We start from the raw sequence: 25,560 nt of genomic DNA on the forward strand, positions 1-25,560 counted from the left end.
GAGACGGAGATGGATGTGTCCTGGAGGGTCTCTGTTACTCAGTGCTGGTGGAGACGGAGATGGCGGTGTCCTGGAGGGTCTCTGTTACTCAGTGCTGGTTGAGACAGAGATGGATGTATCCTGGAGGGTCTCTGTTACTCAGTGCTGGTTGAGACGGAGAGGGCGGTGTCCTGGAGGGTCTCTGTTACTCAGTGCTGGTGGAGACAGAGACAGTTGTGTCCTGGAGGGTCTCTGTTACTCAGTGCTGGTTGAGACGGAGATGGATGTGTCCTGGAGGGTCTCTGTTACTCAGTGCTGGTGGAGACGGAGATGGATGTGTCCTGGAGGGTCTCTGTTACTCAGTGCTGGTTGAGACGGAGACAGCTGTGTCCAGGAGGGTCTCTGTTACTCAGTGCTGGTTGAGACAGAGATGGATGCATCCTGGAGGGTCTCTGTTACTCAGTGCTGGTTGAGACGGAGATGGCAGTGTCCTGGAGGGTCTCTGTTACTCAGTGCTGGTGGAGACGGAGACAGTTGTGTCCTGGAGGGTCTCTGTTACTCAGTGCTGGTTGAGACAGAGATGGATGTGTCCTGGAGGGTCTCTGTTACTCAGTGCTGGTTGAGACGGAGACGGTTGTGTCCAGGAGGGTCTCTGTTACTCAGTGCTGGTTGAGACGGAGACGGTTGTGTCCAGGAGGGTCTCTGATACTCAGTGCTGGTGGAGACAGAGATGGATGTATCCTGGAGGGTCTCTGTTACTCAGTGCTGGTTGAGACGGAGATGGGTGTGTCCTGGAGGGTCTCTGTTACTCAGTGCTGGTTGTCAGGGAGACGGTTGTGTCCAGGAGGGTCTCTATAACTCAGTGCTGGTTGTCAGGGAGACGGTTGTGTCCTGGAGGGTCTCTGTTACTCAGTGCTGGTTGTCAGGGAGACGGTTGTGTCCTGAAGGGTCTCTGTTACTCAGTGCTGGTTGTCAGGGAGACGGTTGTGTCCAGGATGGTCTCTATAACTCAGTGCTGGTTGTCAGGGAGACGGTTGTGTCCTGGAGGGTCTCTGTTACTCAGTGCTGTTTGTCAGGGAGACGGTTGTGTCCTGGAGGGTCTCTGTTACTCAGTGCTGGTTGTCAGGGAGACGGTTGTGTCCTGAAGGGTCTCTGTTACTCAGTCTTGGTGGAGACGGAGACGGCTGTGTCTTGGAGGGTCTATCCGAAGCAACTCATATAACCACAAGTTCCCGCTGTGTTGTTGTTGCCTTTATCTATGAGTATAGAGAATATGTGTTTCTGTTTGATACTCCGACCATGTGCGATTGTTTTTTTCAGATACGTTGAATATATTCAGATATGGATGTTAACGCTCTTTGCATGCATTTACATTCTGCGAGACAACAATACACAGATGTATAGTACGTGAATGATGCTACGGTCTGTATATCCCACAGGAGCGTCGCCAACCAGTTGGTGAAGGGGGAGTCTGTGGCAGCGGAATCCTACGAGCAGGTGACCATCTACTTCAGCGACATCTGCGGCTTCACAGCTATGTCTGCAGAGAGCACGCCTATGCAGGTCAGTGGCAGTAACTTGCGAGTGTAATATAACTGATAAAACAAAGAACGCTCATGTATATCCTTGGTTAAGTCACATACAGTCAGTATCAAAGAGCTGTGGAATATCTCGGAAGTATTTTAATTGACTTTTAATTTTGAAAGCCGTTTGCTTGTGTCAACTAAGGAAAGAATACTGAAAGATCATTATATTCCAAAATGGTGAAATGACACCATGTCAAGTTTTAAAGGTATATATTTCCAAAATCTAAATTTAAACAAATACCTTCTTTTAGCAGCTACGTATTTTGGCCCAAAACTATTGTCCTTCCTATACTAAAATAGTGCGGACGGGTTTCATTATATTTTCCGCTACGAAGGATTTCATTATTAATGATTATGGTATATACCACACAAATATTTAAATCTTTCAAACCTATTTACATATAAACGCCTATTTTGTACTTCCAATTCTAAAGAATTGAAAAGTTTATCAGAAAATGTTCAATATGTTACAAACTCACAAATTATATTAGCCATTGTTTCATATGATATGATGTTCTACTTTTTTATTTACTCTTGTACCACTTATGATTGCCTTTATGGATATATAAAAGACTCAAAACTCAAGATGTAACTTGGTTACATTAAAGTGCCCAGCCCCGCCCCTCCACGCCCCGCCCCGCCCCTGTTCTCAGCCTAAATCACTGTTTTTGTTTCCCACTCAGGTTATAGCACTGCTCAACGATCTCTACACCACATTCGATTCAATCATTGAAAACTTCGATGTTTATAAGGTAAGACGGCTTTCCAGACGTTCATACTCATCTCTTTATTCACTGTTATATTTTCTGGCTTCCCTCGTTAATGGCTTTTTTCACCCTCATGTAGCCACGTTGATGAAACAGTTGCTCTTCTTTTCTCTGCAGAAATCCGGGTTCGATTCCCAACTTGAGTACAAAGTAGAAACTATCTTCGGTGTCCTCATCAGTTATATTGGTGGAATGTTGTTAAAAATGGCTTAAAATCACATTAACTTCATGTAACCATAACTGAAAATCATTGTTAAGTCGAAGTCCAGAGAACAACTCGACATGTCGACTTACCCGCACTTAGAGATAAGCGGATATTTGGCAGTACAGTAAACTACGTTTATAACGAACACGCTTAGAACGAACTGACGGATATGACGAACGTTCTTCTTAGTCCCAACTTTTTGCTGTAGTTATGCTGTATATATGCCTTAAACGAACTAGTGGTCCCCTTGAGCTCGATATAACCGTAGTTTACTTTAATTAAGTTTCTACGATGACCATAAGGTTGCATCATCTTGATCGAGTCATTAAAGGACGTCGTGTTCATGTTAACGATGTTTTTCTCGGTTTGCTGGAGGTATTGGTGGGGGCAGTATTCACAGGCGCTGTAATTGGGTGTGCAGAGTTTTGTTCAGTAGGTGTTACGGGGGCACGGGGGGCCCAGTCGTCTAAGGCGAAAAATACTTGGCTTATTAAACATATAAATCGTAAACACAACTGTAAATATTGCTGGTCATAAAATAATCTGTGAGGCCATGAGCTAAGTGTAAACACACTGTCCGTTATGAAGGAACCGTTTTGTGTCACGCATGTGGCAACCCAGCAGTGCATGGAACACGGCGGGATGCAGCTTGTGTTGGACACTCCCCAGGGAGCTGAGAATGAAAATCTAGCGCACACTAAACCATTGGCCGGGGTATTAATGTAGCACTTTGAGCATGCTTCAGGGTGTGGAGTTGGTGCATTATGAATATTATTGTGTACCGTGTCGCTTCAGGTGGAGACAATAGGTGATGCCTACATGGTGGTGTCTGGTCTCCCGATACGGAACGGCAACCTGCACGCCCGGGAGATATGTCGGATGTCGCTGTCAATCCTAGACGCTGTACTGTCTTTCAAAATAGGTCATATGCCAAACAGGCAGCTTAAACTCCGCATAGGCTTACACACAGGTGGGTGAGAGAGAGAGCGAGAGAGTGAGTGAGAAAGTGTGTGAGAGGGCGAGTGAGAGGAAGAGAAAGAGCGAGGGAGAGAGAGCGACACTGAGAGAGAATGAGAGAGTGAGTAAGAAGGAGAGTGATAGAGGGAGAGAGGGAGAAAGTGTGTATGAGAATGATAGAAGTTGAGAGATAGAGAGAGTGAGAGAGCGATGGAGAGACACAGAGATAGTGAGGGAGAAGGAGACTGATAGAGCGAGAGTGAGAAAGTATGTATGCGATTGAGAGAACGTGAGAGCGTGAGTGAGAGTGAGAAAGTGTGTGAGAGAGTGAGAGAGAATGAGAGAGGGTGAGAGATAGATAGATAGACAGAGACAGAGCGAGGGAGAGAGACAGAGAGAGTGAGAGAGGAAATGAGAGAGTGACAGAGTAAAATGATTTAACATAGATTTGTCATGACCGTGTACAGTGTTCTTGTTTGTCCCCAGGGTCGGTGTGTGCGGGGGTGGTGGGGCAGAAGATGCCAAGGTACTGTCTGTTTGGGGACACCGTCAACACGACCTCAAGGATGGAGTCGAACGGACTACGTGAGTTTCAGTATAGTTTCTGAAGCCAGTCGTTGCTGTCATATTTACTGAGTTGCTAGAATAATTACCGTTTCATTCAATAATCGTTTCACACTTTCCTGATCAAAACAAATACTTTGTCGTCTATCAGTGACGGTGTCATGTCATTGTACCTGCTGCCTATTCACAGATGTATTATTGTTCTCACAGCTCTGAAGATCCACGTGAGTCCGCAAACGAAAGAGGTGCTTGATACTTTCCATACATTCCAGCTCGAACTACGAGGCCCAGTAGAAATGAAGGTGAGAGACATACGTAATCATACGTAGTATGGTAGATAGAACAGAAAGGTCCAGTAGAAATGAAGGTGAGAGACATACGTTATTATACGTAGTGCAGTAGACAGAACTACGAGGCCCCTTAGAAATGAAGGTGAGAGACATACGTAATTACATGTAGTGTAGTAGATACAACAGAGAGGTCCAGTAGAAATGAAGGTGAGAGACATACGTAATTACACGTAGTGTAGTAGACAGAACTACGAGGCCCAGTAGAAATGAAGGTGAGAGACATACGTACTAGAACGTAAGTAGTAGACATAACTACGAGGCCCAGTAGAAATAAAGGTGAGAGACATACGTACTAGAACGTAAGTAGTAGACACAACTACGAGGCCCAGTAGAAATAAAGGTGAGAGACATACGTACTAGAACGTAAGAAGTAGACAGAACTACGAGGCCCCGTAGAAATGAAGGTGAGAGACATGCGTACTTGTACATACAGTAGTAGATAGAACAGAGAGGCCCATTAGAAATGAAGTTGAGAGCTAGTTGTACAGGCTGTAGTAGCTAAATGTCCGAGCACAGGACTAGTTATCCAGATAGTTGTACCTAGAACTCCGAGGTGAGAGAGAAAGAGGTGTCAGCACATTTTACAGCTAGTATTATCTGGCATGGGTAACTCGGTGACGGTAAGGGCCAACATAAGTTGTTAACCGATCTCGATGGGATATGGTGTGATGTTACCCGAGGGTTTTTGTTGACAGCGAACTTATTTCACCGCTATTTATTCATACAGACCCGGATATTTCCCTGAGTAAAGTTCCTTGATTCAGCCATTTTGACAGCTGGCAGACGACACAAACGAACCGAGTTGCTTCCCGTTACTCAATGCATTCGTATAAACATCGGTTCATTTCAGCTCAAAGATACTTATGCGAGCTAAGCAAGTTACCTGAGCGGGAAACATGAAAAATAGTTGCCCGCTCCTTAACCAATCATAACCGAGTATTGTAATGTAAGGTGAGATAAATGTTGATATATTGTTCCAACGATACTTTTCTAAGCATCAGTAAGTAACGATATGATTTTAGCTAGGAACTCAAACATACCATATGTACTTACAGGGAAAAGGCGAGATCATCACGTGGTGGTTGTTGGGGGAGAACGGCCGGTAGTACACGCCAACATTGCAGTTGTTGCTGCAGCAAGTCTAGTGTGGTCACGGTCGTACCTGACGCCGCGGCCAGGAACGTGATAACGGTGACCATCGTTGTCACTGGCGCCATTCCCGGGGCTGTCGTATTTCAACCCCAGGATTACCAGGAGCTGTGATGGTAGCCACAATATGCAGACAGAGTCACAAGATCACGCGTTCTGAAGGGGCCAAACCATTTCAGTAATTCTATCTTAATTTCATCATCATGATGTTGTGCCTGAAACTGACGAGGACTTTGTATATATATATGAGAATCACCTGGTGTTTGGTACATATGCCGACGACATATAGATAATCAATCGATATTCACTCCGTGACACCACTGGACATATTGGACATCGTCAAGAAATATATGCATAGAATGGTTATAGACGTATGCAAAACAGCCGCCACCAATGTAATACCTGTGTTTTACCTTTCAGTCTCTGACTGTACTCTGACTGTATTCTGGCTGTATTCTGGCTGTATTCTGGCTGTGATGACGACAGTTCATGATTCATGCTTGCTCAAAAATATTTAACATGAGTAGTTTTACAAGTGCTTTTTGTGTCGTCCTCACATGTGATATGTATTTGATTACTTCTGACGTATTTGAATGTACAGTAAACTACGGTTATAACGAACACGCTTATAACAAACTGACGGATATAACGAATTTACTTTTTAGTCCCGACTATTTGCTGTAGTTATGCTGTATATATGCTTATAACGAACTGCGGTTATAACGAACTAAAATTAGTAGTCCCTTTGAGTTCGTTATAACCGTAGTTTACTGTATTGGACTCCACAAAACCTGCTGTCGGTGATATCCATTACCTGAGGTCTCCCTCACTGATGACAGACAAAACGCAGTCAGATTCACGAAACTCGATTGTCGTCGTTCCTCGACCGGAATGTAGTCGACGAATCACATGTCTGCCATCAACATGCCGGTGGTGCTGTATGTTGTTACATTGGGTGATGCCGTCTCGAACAGGATGGGAGCGGTCGGGAAGCCTAGTGGTTAAAGCGTTAGCCCGTCAAGCCGAAGACCCGTGTTCGATTCCCGACATGGGTACAATGTGTGAAGCCCATTTCTGGTTCCCCGGTCGTGATATTGCTGGAATATTGCTAAAAGCGGCGTAAAACCAAACTCACTCACTCACTCACTCACTCGACCAGGATGGTGATGAAGCCTAGGTCACGTTGGCAGCTGATGGTCTCCAGAGATAGTGTTACATTACCTTAAGTAACTGTTCCGACTTGGCCATCAGAGCCCTTGTGTATAAGTAGCTTGCATAGTGATAAGGTGTGATTGGGTAGCTCAGAGGGAAAGTGTTCGGACGTCTCGCCGAAGGCCCAGGTTGGATTTCGTACATAGATCCAATGTGTGGAACCCATTTCTGGTGTTCCCCGCTATGATCTTGCTGGGATATTGCTAAAGGCGGCGTTACGCCACGCCCACTCATAGAGACGAGCGTTGAACCTGAACCCCAGAACCAATGGACGATTCATTAAGCATAAATAATCATTTAGGAAAACGGAAGTAAAATCTAAACTAAGTAAGGCGAATGTGATGCAGGATGGGTTATACAGAGCTATATTTAATAGAAAAACGAAAGTAAAATTGAAACATGTTATGTTTAACTAAACTGACTAAAACAATAAATCAAAAGTAAATCTAAACATTGTGCTCTGCTCAAGCGAATGTGTTATGCAGGATGGGTTATACAAAGCTATATTTAATAGAAAAACAAAAGTAAATCTAAAAGTGTTCGGTTTTGTTTAGAAGGCTCTTCTCAAATGAATGTGGTATGCAGGATGGGTTATACAAAGCTATATCTAATAGAAAACCAAAAGTAAATCTGATCGTGTTAAGTTTTGTAAAGATGGCTTAACTAAAATGAAAGTTCCTGCAAGATGTGTTAAATAGAACTATATTTCATAAAAACAAAAATATAATTTAAACATTCTGTTGCCAATGTGTTATGCAGGATTGGTTATATAGAGCTATCTTTAATAGAAAGACAAAAGTAAATCTAAACGTGTTAGGTTTTGTTTAGATGGCTTAACTAAAATGAAAGTTCCTGCAAGATGAGTTATATAGAACTTTATTTCATCGACAAGCAAAACTATAATCTAAACATTCTGTAGCAAATTTGGTTTGCAGAATGGGTGGTGTAGAGTTATATTTCATAGGAAACAAAAATAGATCTAAACATAATGGTTTTGTTTAGAAGGCTCACTGAAGCGAATGTGATATGCAAGAAGAGTTATACAGAGTTATATTTCATAGAGAAACAAAAGTAAAGTCTAAACATGATGGTTTTGTTTAGAAGGCTAAACTGAAGCGAATGTGATATGCAGGAAGGGTTATATAGAGCTATATTTCAATAGTAACATAATGTTATGTTTTTGTTCAGAAGGCTCATCTAAAGCGAATGTGTTAAGCAAGATGGGTTATATAGATGCATTTGAAAGTTCAGAAGATGTCTTTGAACCCAACATCACACATTGGTAGTCATGCGGACGTGTTTTAAAATGAACAGTAGATTTTGTATAATGGTTGTTTATTGTAGTCACCTTAAACTTATGTCAACATTTGTAGATCATATGACTTTGCATATAATGGCACACTTCTAGTGTTGTGATGGTTTACATATACCGTATTCGACGTAATACGCGCCCAGGGCGCTCACAAAATTAGAAATAGGGGGCTCTTATTAGAATATTATTTTGGTGAAAAAAAAATTGAAAGATAAATTTCGTGGTTTATACTGACAGCCTGAAATGTTTATGGACGACAGATATATTTTTCCAGAATTTAATTGCCAATAATAAAGGGTGCATATATCACACGAGTGCGTATTATACGCGAATAGGGGAAGGAAGCGGTGCGTATTATATGCGAATAATGGTCGGAAGGGGTGCTAATTGGGTTTGTTCACGAGCCAATATATTAGCAAATCTCGACGTGGGCGCTTATTAGAGCGGAGCGCTTATTACGCCGAATACGGTACATCAAGTACGTGACCGTCGTTGAGAAGAAACATGACTGTCACATCCCGTACATAATGGGTCATCGTGCTGGGTCAATCTATGGCACCACCGCTTGACCTTAACCATCTTTACGGAGTTTCCACCAAAGTTGTAGAGTCGATGTTCGGAAAACGAAATAAGAGCCGTTTTATACCATGGAATTGTCGTTCGAGTTTGTAAACGTGATATTTCAATAAAAAGGTAAGTGTTTATTTGGCTACCTATATTGATAAACGTTTGATCCAGGAAAAGGAAATCAAAGTTTTAATTGTATTCCACGCTGATAAAATTGTGTCGATGTGGATGCAACAATGTGTAATTAATAATGAATAATGTCCATACATAAATAACAAGTCTACTTTCCCTGACCTAGCCAAAGCGTAATACAGTTCACACGTGGTACTTAATCCTTATTATACTTTTACCAAGCCTAGACAAAATAATGGTTAGTTTGAGAAAAGGGTAATAGAGTTCCAGTTTTTTTTCTGACAGGGTTAGGAGCTCTTTCGAAGCATAAATGAAGGTTAAAGTTCATCGAAACATAAATGAAGTTTCAAGTTCATATCTTAACAAGATGTCGCCTAGCTCTTGACATAGTTGGGTAATTATTCATATTAATGGTAGACATGACATTGAAAAAATGTCAAACCGTTATTTCCATGTCAGTTTGGAGAATGCTAATATCAACGATAATCAGTTCCATGGATTTTTTTCCACCCGGAACAAATATTGCCAGGGAAAATGTAGCGTGGAAACATTTTCCCAGTAAAAACTGTTCCAAGGAATAATTCCCTTAGAGAAAAATGAGTCGAATGAAGAGGTTGGAACATTGGAAGAGGTACTCTTTGGCATTAACACCAACCAAACCATCAACAAAAGCAAATCTCCATCTTGTGATAGGTGTCATTTCATGTTATCATATTAAAGTTCGAAATGTGATGAATTTACCTGAGCCAGCCTGTTTGAATATCATATCTTTGTTCTTTGTCCGTATCATGTCTTGTTTTGGGATTGTCCAAGACGCTTCTACGTGGATGTATAACTAGAAAATAGTAAAGACCATCCCGTGACTCCAGCATTTTGTTGTATGTCATCTCACCATCTCACCATCTCACCCGTTGTCCACAGACGTCTCAGTAACATCTCAATGAAATGAAGTTCTTCTCTCTCTAGTTCTCGTACATTTTGACTGACGTTACAGACACACATGTTTAGTTCTACCTTCATCTCTGTAATTAGCGCCCAGAGATTCATCACATCAGGAGCCAGATTGTCCCGTGTTGGATCATGGTAGTGATAGTGTTCAGATACCATTGTGATAGATGTAGGGCTTGTTATCGTGGTAGTCGAGGGTTTTAGGGTAGGGGCGTTAAGTACATTGATTACGGTAGTACTACCATGGCGGAGGCTGGTGCGCTGGTGCTTTACACGTGTATAATAAATGCACTATGCTCGTTATAATTATTGTGGTTTGTTCTGTCTGCAGCTGAAACAGCTTCATTAGTCTATTGAACGGCGTTTTAGCTTCGTGCCAACCTGCCTTTTAAGGTACAATCAAGCATGCTTTTGCTACCACGATTTCAAAGAGCGCCTGGGTCGGTCGGGTAGCCTAGTGGTTAATGCGTTCGCTCGTCACGGCGAAGACCCGGGTTCGAATCCCGACATGGGTACAATGTGTGAAGCCCATTTCTGGTGTCCCCGCCGTGATATTGCTGGAACATTGCTAAAAGCGGCGTAAAACCAAACTCACTCACTCACTCAAAGAGCGCCTATACGACTCTTGCTCAGAAGTTGTTTGATCAATGTTACAACATTCAAGGCCTCAGCAAAAATTTCAAAAAGTTTTATGTTGGGTATCTGGAGGACATTTCCAAGTTTGACGCATCAGTGGCAAGATTAATATCCGATGCAATTCCCATTTTGCCTTGTACCAAATATTTCAGAGGTTTTTTTTATTTATACAATTGAATTGCCGTTGCATGTGTTTGTTACGTGCTACCGGAGGGGCAGGATGCACTCACCCATTCGCGAACACCTGGTACCATCACTATTTGATAGTGATTCATAAACACGACTTTGCGTTTTGTAGAGATTTTTTTATGAATATGGAAAGGGCTTTATCACTTTGATTTTATTCAACAATATCGCCATTTTAAAAAATCCCTGTTTATCCACACAATTTCAGCACTTGTTATATAAAGACTTCATATGAAACTACGTTCACAAATAAATCCCATTGCCGTGGAAGAGCTCAAGTTTTCCCAGGCCCAACCGGAGAATGTCGGGTACTTGATAGGGTTCACCATGACTATTCTGTAGCTGTAGGGGTAGGAGGGGGAGGTAGGTTGCCCCGGCCCCCATGTCGTGAAAGAAGAGGTGGTGGTGAGGTCGACCCAGTGCCACTCTGCTAGCGCCATGACGTAGTAGCCCCCAGTCCAGTAGCCGTTAGAAGGGTAGGACGTTGCTGAAACACGCCAAATGTTATTGTTGTTTGGTGGCTGGCTGGTTGTTTAACGCCCCACTCAGCAATACTCCAGTAAATGAAGGCTTGTACATAATCGAATCTGGACATGAGCATCCATTAATTGATATTGTAAATGTAGTGGCTATAACATTTCCGAGTCCCGTGATGGGATTCGAACCACGGACTTTCTGATCAGAGGTCGGGCGCCTTGTCCACAAGACCAAAGAGGTTAACCCCGTCAGCAAGCTGACAAGGTAAGGATGTCATCTGTGGGATGACTCCACGCCCTGTTACATACTACCCCGTCAACAGAAGGCACGTCCCGGGCCGCTTAGTTGGGTACTGAGGCTTATTTTTCTCAAATATAATATGAACGTGTTCAGCACCAAGTTGGGTGCCAATGTAGCAGCCATAGTGATGGGATTCGAACCACGGACCTTCTGATCAGAGGTCGGACGCCTTGTTCACATGACCAAAGAAGTTAACCAAAGAGGTTAACGCCGTCAGCAACCTGACAAGGTAAGGGTGTCATCTGTGGGATGACTCCACGCCCTCCTACATAAACAACGTTCCACGCCGTCAAGTTGCAATAACACGCCATCAACCAAGTCCACGAGCCGGACCACACGATCCATCTGATCGCCTCTTACAATCAATACAGGCGAAAAGACCCGTGAAGATCCGGTTGGAAAAATGATTCAGCAACCCATGCTTGCTGGTAAAGGCGACTTACGGGATCGGAGGGTCAGGCTCGTTGTCTTGGTTGATGCATGTCATCTGCGTGGATCGATGCTCATGATATCAATCACTGTATTTTCTGGTCCAGACTCGATTATTTACAGACCGCCGTCATATAGCTGGAGAATTACTGAGTGCGGCGTTAAACAACAAACAAACAGACAAACAAAAAACGTGTGAAAATCGGAGACAGTTACGCACACGCATGTCGTATGAACCAGAGCATACTGAAGATCGTGTACAGATAGAGTCATCCTTCCAGTTTACCAGAAGGTGTACACATCAGTGCGAAAGTAACACACGTGAAAATGTTAGCGCAAATGAAATATCTGCTACTTGATGATGCTGGTAGTACGAGTGACTACAAAAAAAGAACAACACTTTAAAAAATGGTGCATTGTTTCAGCACCGAAAACAGGCACGGATGATAGCATGGATGTCCGTCCCTTAACTCCAAGAAACTGAGATTAAGTGAATAAACCTGCACACCGTGATCGAACAACAATAATGTCTGCAGCGTCAAACCCAACTACCTCACCCACCCATCTCAATAGTGTACACTCACAGTTGATAAGCGTGAGTTGGGTGACGATGAAGGCTTGTTCCTGCTGTGAGTTGACCGACACGAGGTCTGCCCCCCTTCTCTGACAGTCCTCCCTGGCCTTCGTCCACGTGAGTGACCAGCTGGCGATGTAGTAGCAGCTGTGGGGGCCGCTGATGAACGTTGGGGGACAAGCTGGTAACATGACAAACGGGCATTTATACCTCTTGAAAAACCCTGACGGTTACATTATGCTGTCAATCAAAGAATATTCGTACACAACCGATGACTGGTTGATTGGTTGGTTGGTTTGTTGTTTAACGCCGCACTCAGCAATATTCCAGCTATATGACGGCGGTCTGTAAATAATCGAGTCTGGTCCACACAATCCAGTGATTGATATCATGAGCATCGATCCACACAATTGGGATCAATGACATGCATCAACCAAGTCAGCGAGCCCGACCTCCTGATCCCGTTAGTCGCCTTTTACGACAGGCATAGTCGCCTTTTACGGCAAGCATGGGTTGATGAAGACCTATTCTACCCCGGAATCTTCACGGGTCCACAACCGATGAAGTTGGGTATATCTGTCTCTGGACCACAACCGATGAAGTTGTCCAGAGATAGATATTTTGTTCATAAAGACAACCTGGAAACCAAGTCTCTCGTAACGAGGCATTCTTGTCTGTAACATGAAACAAACCCCCCATCTCTTCGTCTCTTGCATCATCTGTACTTATAGTGATCACATGGATACCATGATATGTAATGTATTCGGGTCCCGTGAACATACCAACCAAAAATGTTAGTATACGCCACAATTGCCAAAATCGCCAGGCCACCTAGTCGTGCAGTTTCCAATAAATAACACCAAATAAAACCACCCTTCAACAACTTGTGTGACCAAGTATACACGACAGAGGGTTTGGTTCATTAAGATATCTTGCCGGTCCAATTTTTTAATTCTTAAGCTTTGTATTAACTTGGAGAAGGAACAAATGAATAAAGCTCGAGTGAGATTTGAAGTAGGCAATGGCGGACGTTATCCCAAAATCACTTCACCTTGTTTGGGTTCTGTATGGCTTCATGCTATCAAAATCATCCTTCTTAATTTTGTGGGGCGGTCGGGTAGCCTAGTGGTTTAAGCGTTCGCTCGTCACGCCGAAGACCCGGGTTCGAATCCCGACATGGGTACAATGTGTGAAGCCCATTTCTAGTGTCCCCAGCCGTGTTATTGCTGGAATACTGCTAAAAGCGGCGTAAAACCATACTCACTCACTCACTCCAAATTTTGTAACTCAACTGATCATGTAGCTATTTCAAAAAGATCCAAGTGATTATAAACTGTGTTATTAACAAACTGTCCTTAATAAATGTACAGTCGTGTCGCAAGTAGTTCAATAAACTTTGGACCGCCTCCGTGGTCTAGTGGTAGAGCGTCCGCCCGGAGTCATACCAAAAGACGTTAAAAGATGGTATTTGTTGTTACCCTGTCTGGCGCTCGGCATGAAGGGGCTAAAGCAAGGAATGGTCGGCTCGGAGTCTGTATACTGTGTCTGAGTGGGGCATTCATGTTAAACTGCGGCATGGTATCTCAGTGAGCTAGCACTATAAATCGGCATCAGTCCGATCTAGTACAAGCAGACACACACACACACGTGCATGCAATAAGTGCAATAATCTTGGACGCGACGTTAAACCCCATTTCACCTCACCTCAACAAACTTTGCCTGCAATAAGACCAAAATATGTAACCAAACGCGCTGGGTGCTTTGTGCACAATGTCATTAGGCTTCCCCGAAAGGACACAACACGAGCCACTGCTTCTGTAAGGATGTGAGTTTCCAGAATATATGGACAATGTTATGGCACACGTAAGGCAGAGTTAATGCCCTGACCCCCCCCCCCCCCCCCCCCCTCCCACCAGACCCACGTCTGTACACTCACTTTGGGAACCGGTTCCGGAGTTACCCGCCCCTGGCTGTGTCCCCAGAGAATCTAGACACAGGCGATTGTTGCAGTCACTCTCTGAACAACACTGGTAGCAGGGGCTGGGTGGTGAAGGCTCATTATCTAGGTCCAAGTCATCGACCTCCCTTCGCCCAAGGATACCGAGGACGGATTGAGCATTCAGGTACAAATCACATCTCTGTTGAAAGAGAATTCCGAAGTATATATTTGAAAAATACGTTAGATGTAATATGATATACGCTACAGTCAGTGAACAAAATATAATTTGCACATTCTTTATTAATCAAAATTCATATAGAGAAGAAACATCCTAAAAACACAATTTGACAATCTAAAAAATGGAAGTATGTATACACTGGAAAATTGGATTTAACCAACAAATTACAAACATTATCAAAACATTACAAGGACGATAACAGCCTACGAAACACTACACGCTTGAATTACAAAACACAACTACGAATATCATATCAACTACATCACCATCACGCGGCCTCGTGAAGATCCGGGGTAGAACAGGTCTTCAGCAACCCATACTTGCCGGAAAAGGCGACTATGCTTGTCGTAAAAGGCGACTAACGGGATCGGGTGTCAGGCTCGCTGACTTGGTTGATGCATGTCATCGTATCCCAATTGCGTGGCTCGAAGTTTATGTTGTCAATCACTGGATCCGATTATTTACAGACCGCCGTCATATAGCTGGAATATTGCTGAGTGCGGCGTTAAACAACAAACAAACAAAAACCATCGAATAAGCAATTGTTGTTTCATTTCTAGCCACCTTCTACTTTCTGTTGCCCGGCAGTTTATGAAACACAGACCTATGGAGGATGTACACATACCGTCTTGTCCTCACATCCCATGTGAAACTCCCGTTCTCCGTTGCTGTCAGTGTATTCCCGAGTGTAGCAGATCTGGGGATGATGATAATGATGCCATGGTGAGGTGAGGTAAAATTGGGTTTAATGATCCCGATTTATAGTGCTAGCTCACTGAGATACCATGCCGAGAATACCCCACTCAGACACAGTATACTGACTCCGAGCCGACCAGTCCTTGTTTTAGCCCCTTAATGCCGAGCGCCAGACAGGGTAACAACAAATACCATCTTTTAACGTCTTTTGGTATGACGCGGCCGGGGCCCGCTCTCCGGGCGGACGCTCTACCACTAGACCCCGGAGGCGGTCAAAGGAGGTGACTCGACACATCACCCCGATCAGAGAGTGGGCTGTCTCGACTGGTACACTATCATGCCAGGACTGCTTGGTGATGTACTGTTTGATAGGAATACCCATACAGTTCACACTGTTACACAACCAAAGACAACAGCTCATGTTCATGGATATGGCGATTCTAACATCCAGGGGTACTGAACATGTGCCAATCCGACTGTAATATTAAATATCATTTATCTCCAATTATCTATTACATTCATTCCCTATCTGGACACTCATATATCCCAATAAAATGTTGAATATGTATGCCTTTTCATGCATGCCTACAATAGGGTCTGTTGTGGACATGACAATGACGTTTACAGTGTACACTTAGGTTCTACCATCATGTCGTATCACATATACAGAGGCATGTGCTCTACATGTTACTTCCAGGAAGACGGGGCATGGGTGGCTCAGTCGTCTAAGGCGTCGCGATTCGCTATGCAGAGTTGCGTCCCTTGGGTATGCCAGAAAACTATGACTGTGGGTTCGGATCCCGATTCGCCCCGATTATGTTTCTAGGTTTGTCAGCACCATACCCGTGCTCGTGGATTTCACTGAAGTGTTAAACGTCATCACTTCGGGCTTTCCTTCAACATTAGTGAGTGAGTGAGTTGGGTTTAACGCCGCTTTTAACATTATTCCAGTTATATCACGGCGTGTCAGCTTAATGTGGGAGGAAAGCCCGAAGTGATGAATGTCTCAGACGTTAACCACTTCGGTTAAACCCACGAGCACGGGTATGGTGCTGAAAAACCTTAGAAACATAATCGGGGCGAACCGGGATTCGAACCCACAATCACAGGTTTCTGGCGTGCCCAAGGGACGCAACTCTGCACAGTGAACCTTCAACATTAAGCTAATACGCCGTGATGTAACTGGAACAATGTTAAAACAACGGCGTTCACCCTAGTTCACTCGCCCGCACTTCCAGGACAAAATGGTTGTGTTATGATTAAACGAGTGACTAAGAATAATAATTTAGATTGGACCAGGTACCAGACACATTAGATGTTACCTCTCCCTGTCCGCATATTGCCCATTGGTTACAGGCGAGGGGAGACTTGGCTCCGTGACACTCCAAACACCGCAGACCTGGGGACAATGATGACACGTGTTTTCATCAGCAATTCTCAATATGATATCGATGAATAGTAAGCTGCAATGTGTAACGCATGGGGTATTTCACTGAAAGACACCGGGTGCTCCTTTGCCGTTCCCGTAAAAAAATCTAAACCAAACATCATATGCATGTGTGACACTTACTGTCATCTCGTCTCACCACAGCTGATGTCTGGTGCAGCAACACCACAAGCACCACCACCAGCTTCATCTGAGGAGAGAAGAACCGGGAATAATAACGTGATGGATTCCAACGGACTAAACTACACCACAGTTACATTATCTGCAACGGGCTATATTGCCCTGAAGTTACATTATCAAGAACAGACTTTGTTGAACTAAAGTTACCTTATCAGCAACGGACTATATTGTCCTGAAGTTACATTATCAGCAACAGACTGTATTGCACTGAAGTTATATTATCAAGAACAGACTTTGTTGAACTAAAGTTACCTTATCAGCAACAAACTATATTGTCCTGAAGTTACATTATCCATAACAGACTTTGTTAAACTAAAGTTACATTGTAAACAACAGACTGTATTGCACTGAAGTTACCTTATCAGTAACAGACTGTATTGCACTGAAGTTACATTATCAGCAACAGACTGTATTGCACTGAAGTTACCTTATCAGCAACATACTATATTGCATTGAAGTTACCTTATCAGCAACGGAGTATATTGCACTGAAGTTACCTTATCAGCAACAGACTGTATTGCATTGAAGTTACCTTATCAACAACATACTATATTGCATTGAAGTTACCTTATCAGCAACAGACTGTATTGCATTGAAGTTACCTTATCAGCAACAGACTGTATTGCATTGAAGTTACCTTATCAGCAACATCCTATATTGCATTGAAGTTACCTTATCAACAACATACTATATTGCATTGAAGTTACCTTATCAGCAACAGACTGTATTGCATTGAAGTTACCTTATCAGCAACAGACTGTATTGCATTGAAGTTACCTTATCAGCAACATCCTATATTGCATTGAAGTTACCTTATCAGCAACAGATTGTATTGCATTGAAGTTACCTTATCAGCAACATACTATATTGCACTGAAGTTACCTTATCAGCAACAGACTGTATTGCATTGAAGTTACCTTATCAGCAACATACTATATTGCATTGAAGTTACCTTATCAGCAACGGAGTATATTGCACTGAAGTTACCTTATCAGCAACAGACTGTATTGCATTGAAGTTACCTTATCAGCAACATACTATATTGCATTGAAGTTACCTTATCAGCAACCGACTGTATTGCATTGAAGTTACCTTATCAGCAACAGACTATATTGCATTGAAGTTACCTTATCAGCAACATACTATATTGCATTGAAGTTACCTTATCAGCAACAGACTGTATTGCATTGAAGTTACCTTATCAGCAACATACTATATTGCATTGAAGTTACCTTATCAGCAACGGAGTATATTGCACTGAAGTTACCTTATCAGCAACAGACTGTATTGCATTGAAGTTACCTTATCAGCAACAGACTGTATTGCATTGAAGTTACCTTATCAGCAACATACTATATTGCATTGAAGTTACCTTATCAGCAACAGACTATATTGCACTGAAGTTACCTTATCAGCAACGGAGTATATTGCACTGAAGTTACCTTATCAGCAACAGACTGTATTGCATTGAAGTTACCTTATCAGCAACATACTATATTGCATTGAAGTTACCTTATCAGCAACAGACTGTATTGCATTGAAGTTACCTTATCAGCAACATACTATATTGCATTGAAGGTACCTTATCAGCAACGGGCTGTATTGCACTGAAGTTACCTTATCAGCAACATACTGTATTGCACTGAAGTTACCTTATCAGCAACAGACTGTATTGCACTGAGGTTACATTATCAGCAACATACTATATTGAACTAAAGTTACCTTATCAGCAACAGACTATATTGCACTGAAGTTACCTTATCAGCAACATACCATTTTACACTGAAGTTACCTTATCAGCGGCGTGTCAGTTTAATGTGGGAGGAAAGCCCGAAGTGATGTATGTCTCAGACGTTTACCACTTAGATGAAACCCAAGAGCACGGGTATGGTGCTGACAAGGCGAACCGGTAGTCGAACCAGTTATAGGTTTCTGGTGTACCCAAGGGACGCAACTCTGCACAGCGAATCGAGGCGCCTTAGACAACTGTGCCACCTTTATCACCTTTTACATCATAATGCATGCTAGAACATGTACAAAGGTATATTCTATGTAGAAGAGTCATGCACTAACAAGAGTCAATCAAGTTGTGTGTATCTGTGTACATTCATATTGCCGTAAAAGGCGACTATGCTTGCCGTAAAAGGCGACTATGTTTGTCGTAAGAGGCGACTAACGGGATCGGGTGGTCAGGCTCGCTGACTTGGTTGATGCATGTCATCGTATCCCAATTGCGTGGATCCATGTTCATGACGTCAATCACTGGATTGTCTGGTCCAGACTCGATTATTTACAGTCCGCCGTCATGTAGCTGGAATATTGCTGAGTGCAGCATTTAACAACAAACCAACCAACCAACTATTCACTGTAAGGAGAGATTCCAACATGGTTCAATATTTTACTATTTCTAAGATATATTAGAACAGATTGATACTAAATGATAGTACTCTATTAACGTAGTTTCCGTTTGCTTGGCATGGAGAATCCCTAGCTGTCGTTTGAGGCTTCCTTGCCGAGTTGCATCTTTTAGAAGCTGCCCGAGGGTTCGAAACCCAGATTATTTAACAACTTAAGTGTCCTTCCACACTCGAGTGTTCCCTTCTATAAATACGAGTATAACTCTAATTTAGGCACTTATATGGTCGTCTGACGACCTGCCTTACGTCGCCTTTCCCGTCGTAGACAACAGACATTGTATTCAAAGTGACGTAAAAATCCAACTCATTCAATAACATACTCTCTCACTCTCGACCACGCAGACAGTGTAAATATGATCTGGCTATCGGCAGAACGTAGTGATTCACTCAACTCAGGTCGTTCTATCTTAGAAGCCATAAGCAAAATGCCAGACAGCAAGGAACACAGAAAAGTCGACACATAGGCGCACACACTTGTTGCACAGATGAACCGATAATGTACGACATGAAATCCTACCACTCCCTGACATCAGGAATGAAAAGTAACAAAATAAAGAAGTAAATACGTATATAAAGCTACTTACACTGGAGTCCATACCGGGAGTTCTTATCTCTCTCAGCCGTCCTGGGATCCTGTACGTGACAGCTGTCTGGTCTGAGTTGGAGATAATACAAAGGTATACCCCATACCAAAGTTCCATTATCACGTTATATTTATTAAATAACTTTTAACATTTCACAGCGTTAATGCCAGCTTATTCACCCCTCAGCCCCCTCCACCAAATTCCCACCTTCCACCCCCAGAACCCACCCCACCTCTTCCTCATTAACCCTCTCACTCATAATCACAATCCTGAGTTGCCTACATATAAGGCATTTAATACTAACAGAGGAAGAAATCAGCCTTAACCCATCTTCTCGTGGCACGAGCATCCACTAGCCTTTCTTAAAAGTCTTGTTTCCACCCTTGCCATATGAAGCCCATTTCCCTATGCTAAATATGATCTGACTATCGCATATATCTATAGTCCAATCAGGGAACGTTTCATAAAATCAACATCTATGACTGGTTCGCCTTCGTATGAAAGTAATTGACCGCTGCTTGTCGTTTTCATCTTTTAAACCCCCAACTATTGCCAGTGTGTTTGTGTCAGGGACGAAATAGCATGTTTTCGTTGTCTGATCAACTGAGTCTTCGCCTATTGTTGTCGCAATCTTTGTGAAGCTATACGAGATATGAACAGCGATCTGATTGGATATCTCGTTTTCATTACAGGGGGCACAACTCGTGATCTACGCGAGGTGTACCAGAGCCGAACCAAGAAAAGTGGCCTTGATGTTGAAAGGGTAGAAACTAGGCTCTGATTTAGGTTAGTGGACACGCTTGCCTCGGGAAGATGACCTAAACCATGTACCATCAACTTTGGAGCAACCTGAAGACATGTCATTCCTCTATGTACTGGCTCCTAAAGCTCCATAAAACTCCGTACAAAAAGTGATATATTGCTGGGTCAGGCACATGTACCATGAAATCCCTATCTCAAAGATTAACCATGGTCCTTAATACTATCAAAGGAGGGACTTTCTTTATATAATTTTGCGTTGACAATTAATATTTCAGAATCTTTGAATTAACAGAAAGTATTTGAGACAAGTGGGATTAGTACCATGTGGATTCTCAAAAACTCTAAGAATTTGCTTGAATATCTCCAATGTCAGAAAAGAACCAAGTTCAAGTTTGTAAAACATTTGATTCTTTCACTTTGTACACCACTACCCCACATAACAAACTTAAGGCAAAAACTTCACTCCTTTATCTATGGGTCACTTTCCAGATAGCAGTCAGACGTTGGGCCAACTATCATTATAATTAATGAGTATTCTTGTGAAGATATTAACATCAGTGCTTAATTCTAGGATTACGAATTGGGCTTATTTGTGAGCTGCTTCAGAAATAAATACTCAACGTCAGATCATATGTTTACATTATATGCATAAATCCAAAAATGTCTATCACGTCGTAAAACACAAAGTGTATGTAGCCCTTGTCAGTGTTGTCAGCGTTAAAAAGCTTTGACTAAGCTGATTGTAAAAACTATGGCACTGTTAAAGAACTACTGGTCTACAGGGGAAAATGTATTCTGTATCAAAAGCTATGTATTTGAATATCAAATCATGTGTACGATGTGGTGACAATGTAACCGATTTCTTTGACTGTCCTGTTGGCTTACGACAAGGATGTCTCTTGAGCCCAATATTGTTTTTTAGTGAATTGTATGAGATTATGGCTAACGGTAAACATGGTTTTCAAATGTTCAAGATGTTATAGAAATGCTTCTTTTTGCCGATGATTTCAGTTTAGTATCAGATTCTGTTGTTGGACTACAAACACAACTTAACATATTAGAATGTTACAACAAAGAGTGGAAATTATCAGTCATAAAACAAATATTGTCATTTCCAGAAGAAGGGGTCAGGTGGCATTAAATGAAAGGTGGTTCTGAGTCATCATACATATCTTGGTGTTATGTTTACCAATGCAATGAACTGCAAGAAAAATGTCTCGGATTTAAGATCACGGGCAAAAGAAGATCTAAATTAATGTAATGTCTATCTCTCAGAAAGTGGGAGTTTTTATACCGAATATTTTTTTGTATTATTTGATGCCCAAAACAAACCAATTCTGTTGTATACATCAGAAATATGGGGATTATCTATCAGATACCCGGTTTACATCAACTTCCAAATTAGTTGTTTGAAATACTAGTTTGATATTCTTGGAATGCATGAACGCCGAATCTCCAAACTTACTTATTGTCCTCTCATGGCTGCGTCTTTGCATTTTGGAACCAAACAGTTGGTGATGTAATTTGTTTTGGAAACAATTTCTTGACCAATATATAAATATGTTTTACCAAGAATGGCATTTCACACTAGAAAACAATTCATGTATGACTTTTATAGAACGTTTAAGAGTCTTATTCGACCAGAAAGATAATTATCTACATGAACCCTTAAACTTCAATTTATTCAATTCAGGCATGGATTGTTAGAGGTCATGATAAATGAAGGAAGCAAAATGTTCACTGCAAAATCAAAGAGGTTATGATAATTATGTCTTTCAGCTATAGAAAATGAAATTCATTTTCCTTGGCATGTCCTTATTATTTGGATCTAAGAAACAGGTTTATGCCAGAACACTATCTGTCAAATTATCTTAGACCTGCTTTCTATCTCTTCCCTCTTCAATAGACGATCCTGTCATATTAAAACTGTCCATATATTTTAAAACTTTCTCTTAGAAACGAATTGTTAAACATTAGTATATATCCGAATATGTAAAACTACTCATATGTACCTCATTTGCATATGGCCGGAAGTCTTAATACATATTTTTGACTATGACTATCCTTACTGATAAAAAGATCTGGGCTGAGACATTAAGGCCAGAAGTAGGCATCCTCATGGGCACCTATTGTGCTCCCCTTCTTGCGGATCTGTTTCGTTATGCATATGAATCGCAGTTTCTGCTCGAAGTGGCAAAGTCAAAATAAGAAGTTTAACTTAGGCTTAAGGTATATTGATGATCTGATTTCATTCAATAACCATAACATAGCCAATTCCCTTCAAATGATTTACCCACTTGAACTAGAAATATACCAGAGCAATGAGACCGCCGCATCTGTTACTTATTTAGATCAATGTGTAGGAATTACACAGGGAAAACAGGATGTAACAATATGTACATATATTCGACGTATATATAGGTCAGCTGTGAAATCGTGAGAATAGCAGGCATACATCGGTTCAACCCTCCGTAACACTCCAAACATCTCTCAACCGAACATAACTTTACATATGCATAAGGATTCAGCGTGACAAAAACGATTGTATGACAAGAGGGATGACTTCAACTTTACGATAATTAACTTTCCCTTTTTGTCGAGTAATATTCCAGCAGCTCCAGCCTTTGGTGTCATAAATTTCACAACTTTTGAGATACAATGGAGCATGCTCTTTCTATGTCATGATGTCAGTCACTGGATTGTCTGGTCCAGACTCGATTATTTACAGACCGCCGTCGATATAGCTGGAATATTCCTGGGTACCAACCAACCTTGACTTGCCATCATCTCGGGAACTACTTTCTAACCCTAAATCCCCAGGGGTTTTTTCATCAGAAGACTTTACTTTGAATTATGTTCTCTGTAGTCACGTCGTTTGCGTTTCGGTCAGGGTTGGAAATAAAAGAAATAAAATAGCTATACATGTCGGATCTGTTAAATAAAAACAAAACTGGTTTGTTTTAATGTAAAAAAGTCAAAGGGTTATTCGTTTCTAAAATGTACTTAATTTTCACGAATATGCTAACCACTTTGACAAAATGACGTCATTTCTTTATCAGTTGGCACCAATGACGTCATAAGCCATGGCGTGTTTATTATGGAAATAGACCTCTCGGCAACTGTGAAAAGCATGAATCGATTTAATGAATAAAATAAATTAGTTACTTGTGATATTTGTATTGTTTTGCTTCTGAAAGTACTAGGTAAATACGTTTCATTTTGAAAAAGTACAACAAAAAAAGGTTCATTTTCGTGTGAACTTGCCTTATAAAAGGATAGTACTCTTTATCCTGCTTGGCGATCAGCATGAAAAGAATGTAACAAGGACGTGTTGATTTGAGTCAGTACATTGCGTCTGAATGGGGTAGGCCGGGCTCGATACCCCACATGGGTACAATTAGTGAAGTCCATTTTCCTTTATCCCCCGCTGTGATATTGCTAAAATATTGCTGTAAGCGGCGTAAAACCATACCCATTCACTCACTCACAGAATAGGGTAGCAAGGTCCAACTGCGGCACGGCATCTCATTATATCACTATGAAACCGGCACCGGTCGGAACTTGTACAACTAGACATGTCGTAGATTAGGTCAATAATCCTCAACGCGACGTTAAACCCCATTTCAGATCGCCTCACCTCTGAGCCTTGTTGATGTTCGATGAGTTTAAGTATCAGGAATATAAAATCCCGCAAATTCGAAACGTCAGAGAATAATCAAACGAGCAGATTCGATAGAGCGTTACAAGTCAAAATAATCATGGAAAAGGTTTGAATTGATCACTCGTGACATCGGGTGCCCTAATCTGCAGCTTCCGTCAATCACAATTTCAGTTCCAAACAGTATCAGTTAGGAAGGATAGGTGATGTTATAGAGGGGTAGCGTTCATTTATCGACATTATATATTAGCTATGCATTTTGAAAATTAATCTATCTGATATGAGTTACATGATTTGATATCACCAAAAGCTGGCCTGTCTCAGCTGTAAAAAGGTCACGCTATCGTCCGGCCAGTTGGTGACAGTATGGCTGTCATCACATTCCTTTGTCCACAGGTGTTGCGGTATTTTCCCGTCCCCAGCGGAACGTATGAAGTACACACCCTCCTGTTTACAGGGACAAAGTCCATCCCATGAAGACTGTATCCTTGCGTTTTACAGGTAAAATAATCTCTTACTGACCTTACGATGTTCGATACTTATTCTTAAATTAATATAATTTCAGTTTACGGCAGTTGCTAGGGAGATTAACTTGTGTGTGACTTTGAGACAATTGCATCAGAAATAATCTACATCAGGAAATGTAACTGTCGATTTTACATGTTCAAACTCGATAGTATACCCAGGCTAACGCATATACGTAGTCCTTATTTAGCCTGGTGCATTGTTGTCAAAGAAACGTTGTCAATACTTAGAGGGATGGTAGTGTGGGGTTATTCTTGCCTTTGATCGTCTTTGAACTGAGGTGAGGTGAGGTGAGGTGAAGTGGGGTTTAACGTCGCGTCCAAGATCATTGCACTTATAAAGCGAAGTGCATGTACGTGTGTGTGTTTGTGTGGCTGCTTGTACTAGTCAGAACTGATGCCGATTTATAGTGCTAGCTCACTGAGATACCATACCGCAGTTTAACATGAATACCCCACTCAGACATAGTATACTGACTCCGAGCCGACCAGTCCTTGTTTTAGCCCATTAATGCCGAGCGCCAGACAGGGTAACAACAAGTATCATCTTTAAACGTCTTTTGGTATGACGCGGCCGGGGATCGAACCCCGAACCTTCCGCTCTCCGGGCGGACGCTGTACCACTAGACCACGGAGGCGGTTCCTTGAACTGATGCAGGTACAATCTTGTAATGATATTTTGTAACTGACATGCAACAGAAATTTAGGCTTTTAAGACGTTAAACTATCCCGCTTACTGTTCCTTCTGGTTTCAGTAATACAACGCTATCTACGCCAGTAACAAG

The 25,560-nt window shown here is 42.1% G+C and overlaps 2 protein-coding genes across 2 annotated transcripts in view; one reads left to right on the top strand and one right to left on the bottom strand.

The window, feature by feature from the left end:
- LOC139444473 (atrial natriuretic peptide receptor 1-like) overlaps positions 1-6,700 on the top strand; it is a 37,449-nt gene extending 30,749 nt beyond the window's left edge. The window contains exons 16-21 of the mRNA XM_071225431.1: positions 1,419-1,542; positions 2,249-2,317; positions 3,333-3,507; positions 3,981-4,079; positions 4,269-4,360; positions 5,464-6,700. Coding sequence (XP_071081532.1) covers positions 1,419-1,542; positions 2,249-2,317; positions 3,333-3,507; positions 3,981-4,079; positions 4,269-4,360; positions 5,464-5,514 — 610 coding nt within the window. The 3' untranslated portion in view covers positions 5,515-6,700. The remainder of the gene's footprint in view (positions 1-1,418; positions 1,543-2,248; positions 2,318-3,332; positions 3,508-3,980; positions 4,080-4,268; positions 4,361-5,463) is intronic.
- Positions 6,701-10,685: 3,985 nt separating this feature from the next.
- Positions 10,686-19,901, bottom strand: LOC139444478 (C-type lectin domain family 4 member D-like). Its single transcript, XM_071225436.1, has 7 exons — positions 19,832-19,901; positions 16,774-16,840; positions 16,526-16,602; positions 15,133-15,204; positions 14,267-14,468; positions 12,341-12,511; positions 10,686-11,037 (listed from the first exon to the last, which is right to left on the bottom strand). The coding sequence occupies exons 1-7, from the start codon at positions 19,841-19,843 to the stop codon at positions 10,778-10,780; spliced, it is 861 nt and encodes a 286-aa protein (XP_071081537.1). The 5' UTR covers positions 19,844-19,901; the 3' UTR covers positions 10,686-10,777.
- Between the last annotated feature and the right edge of the window lie 5,659 nt (positions 19,902-25,560).

Source organism: Haliotis cracherodii, unplaced genomic scaffold (assembly GCF_022045235.1).
Source record: "Haliotis cracherodii isolate W230 unplaced genomic scaffold, xgHalCrac1.p SCAF_54, whole genome shotgun sequence".
Taxonomy (NCBI): Eukaryota; Metazoa; Mollusca; class Gastropoda; order Lepetellida; family Haliotidae; genus Haliotis; species Haliotis cracherodii.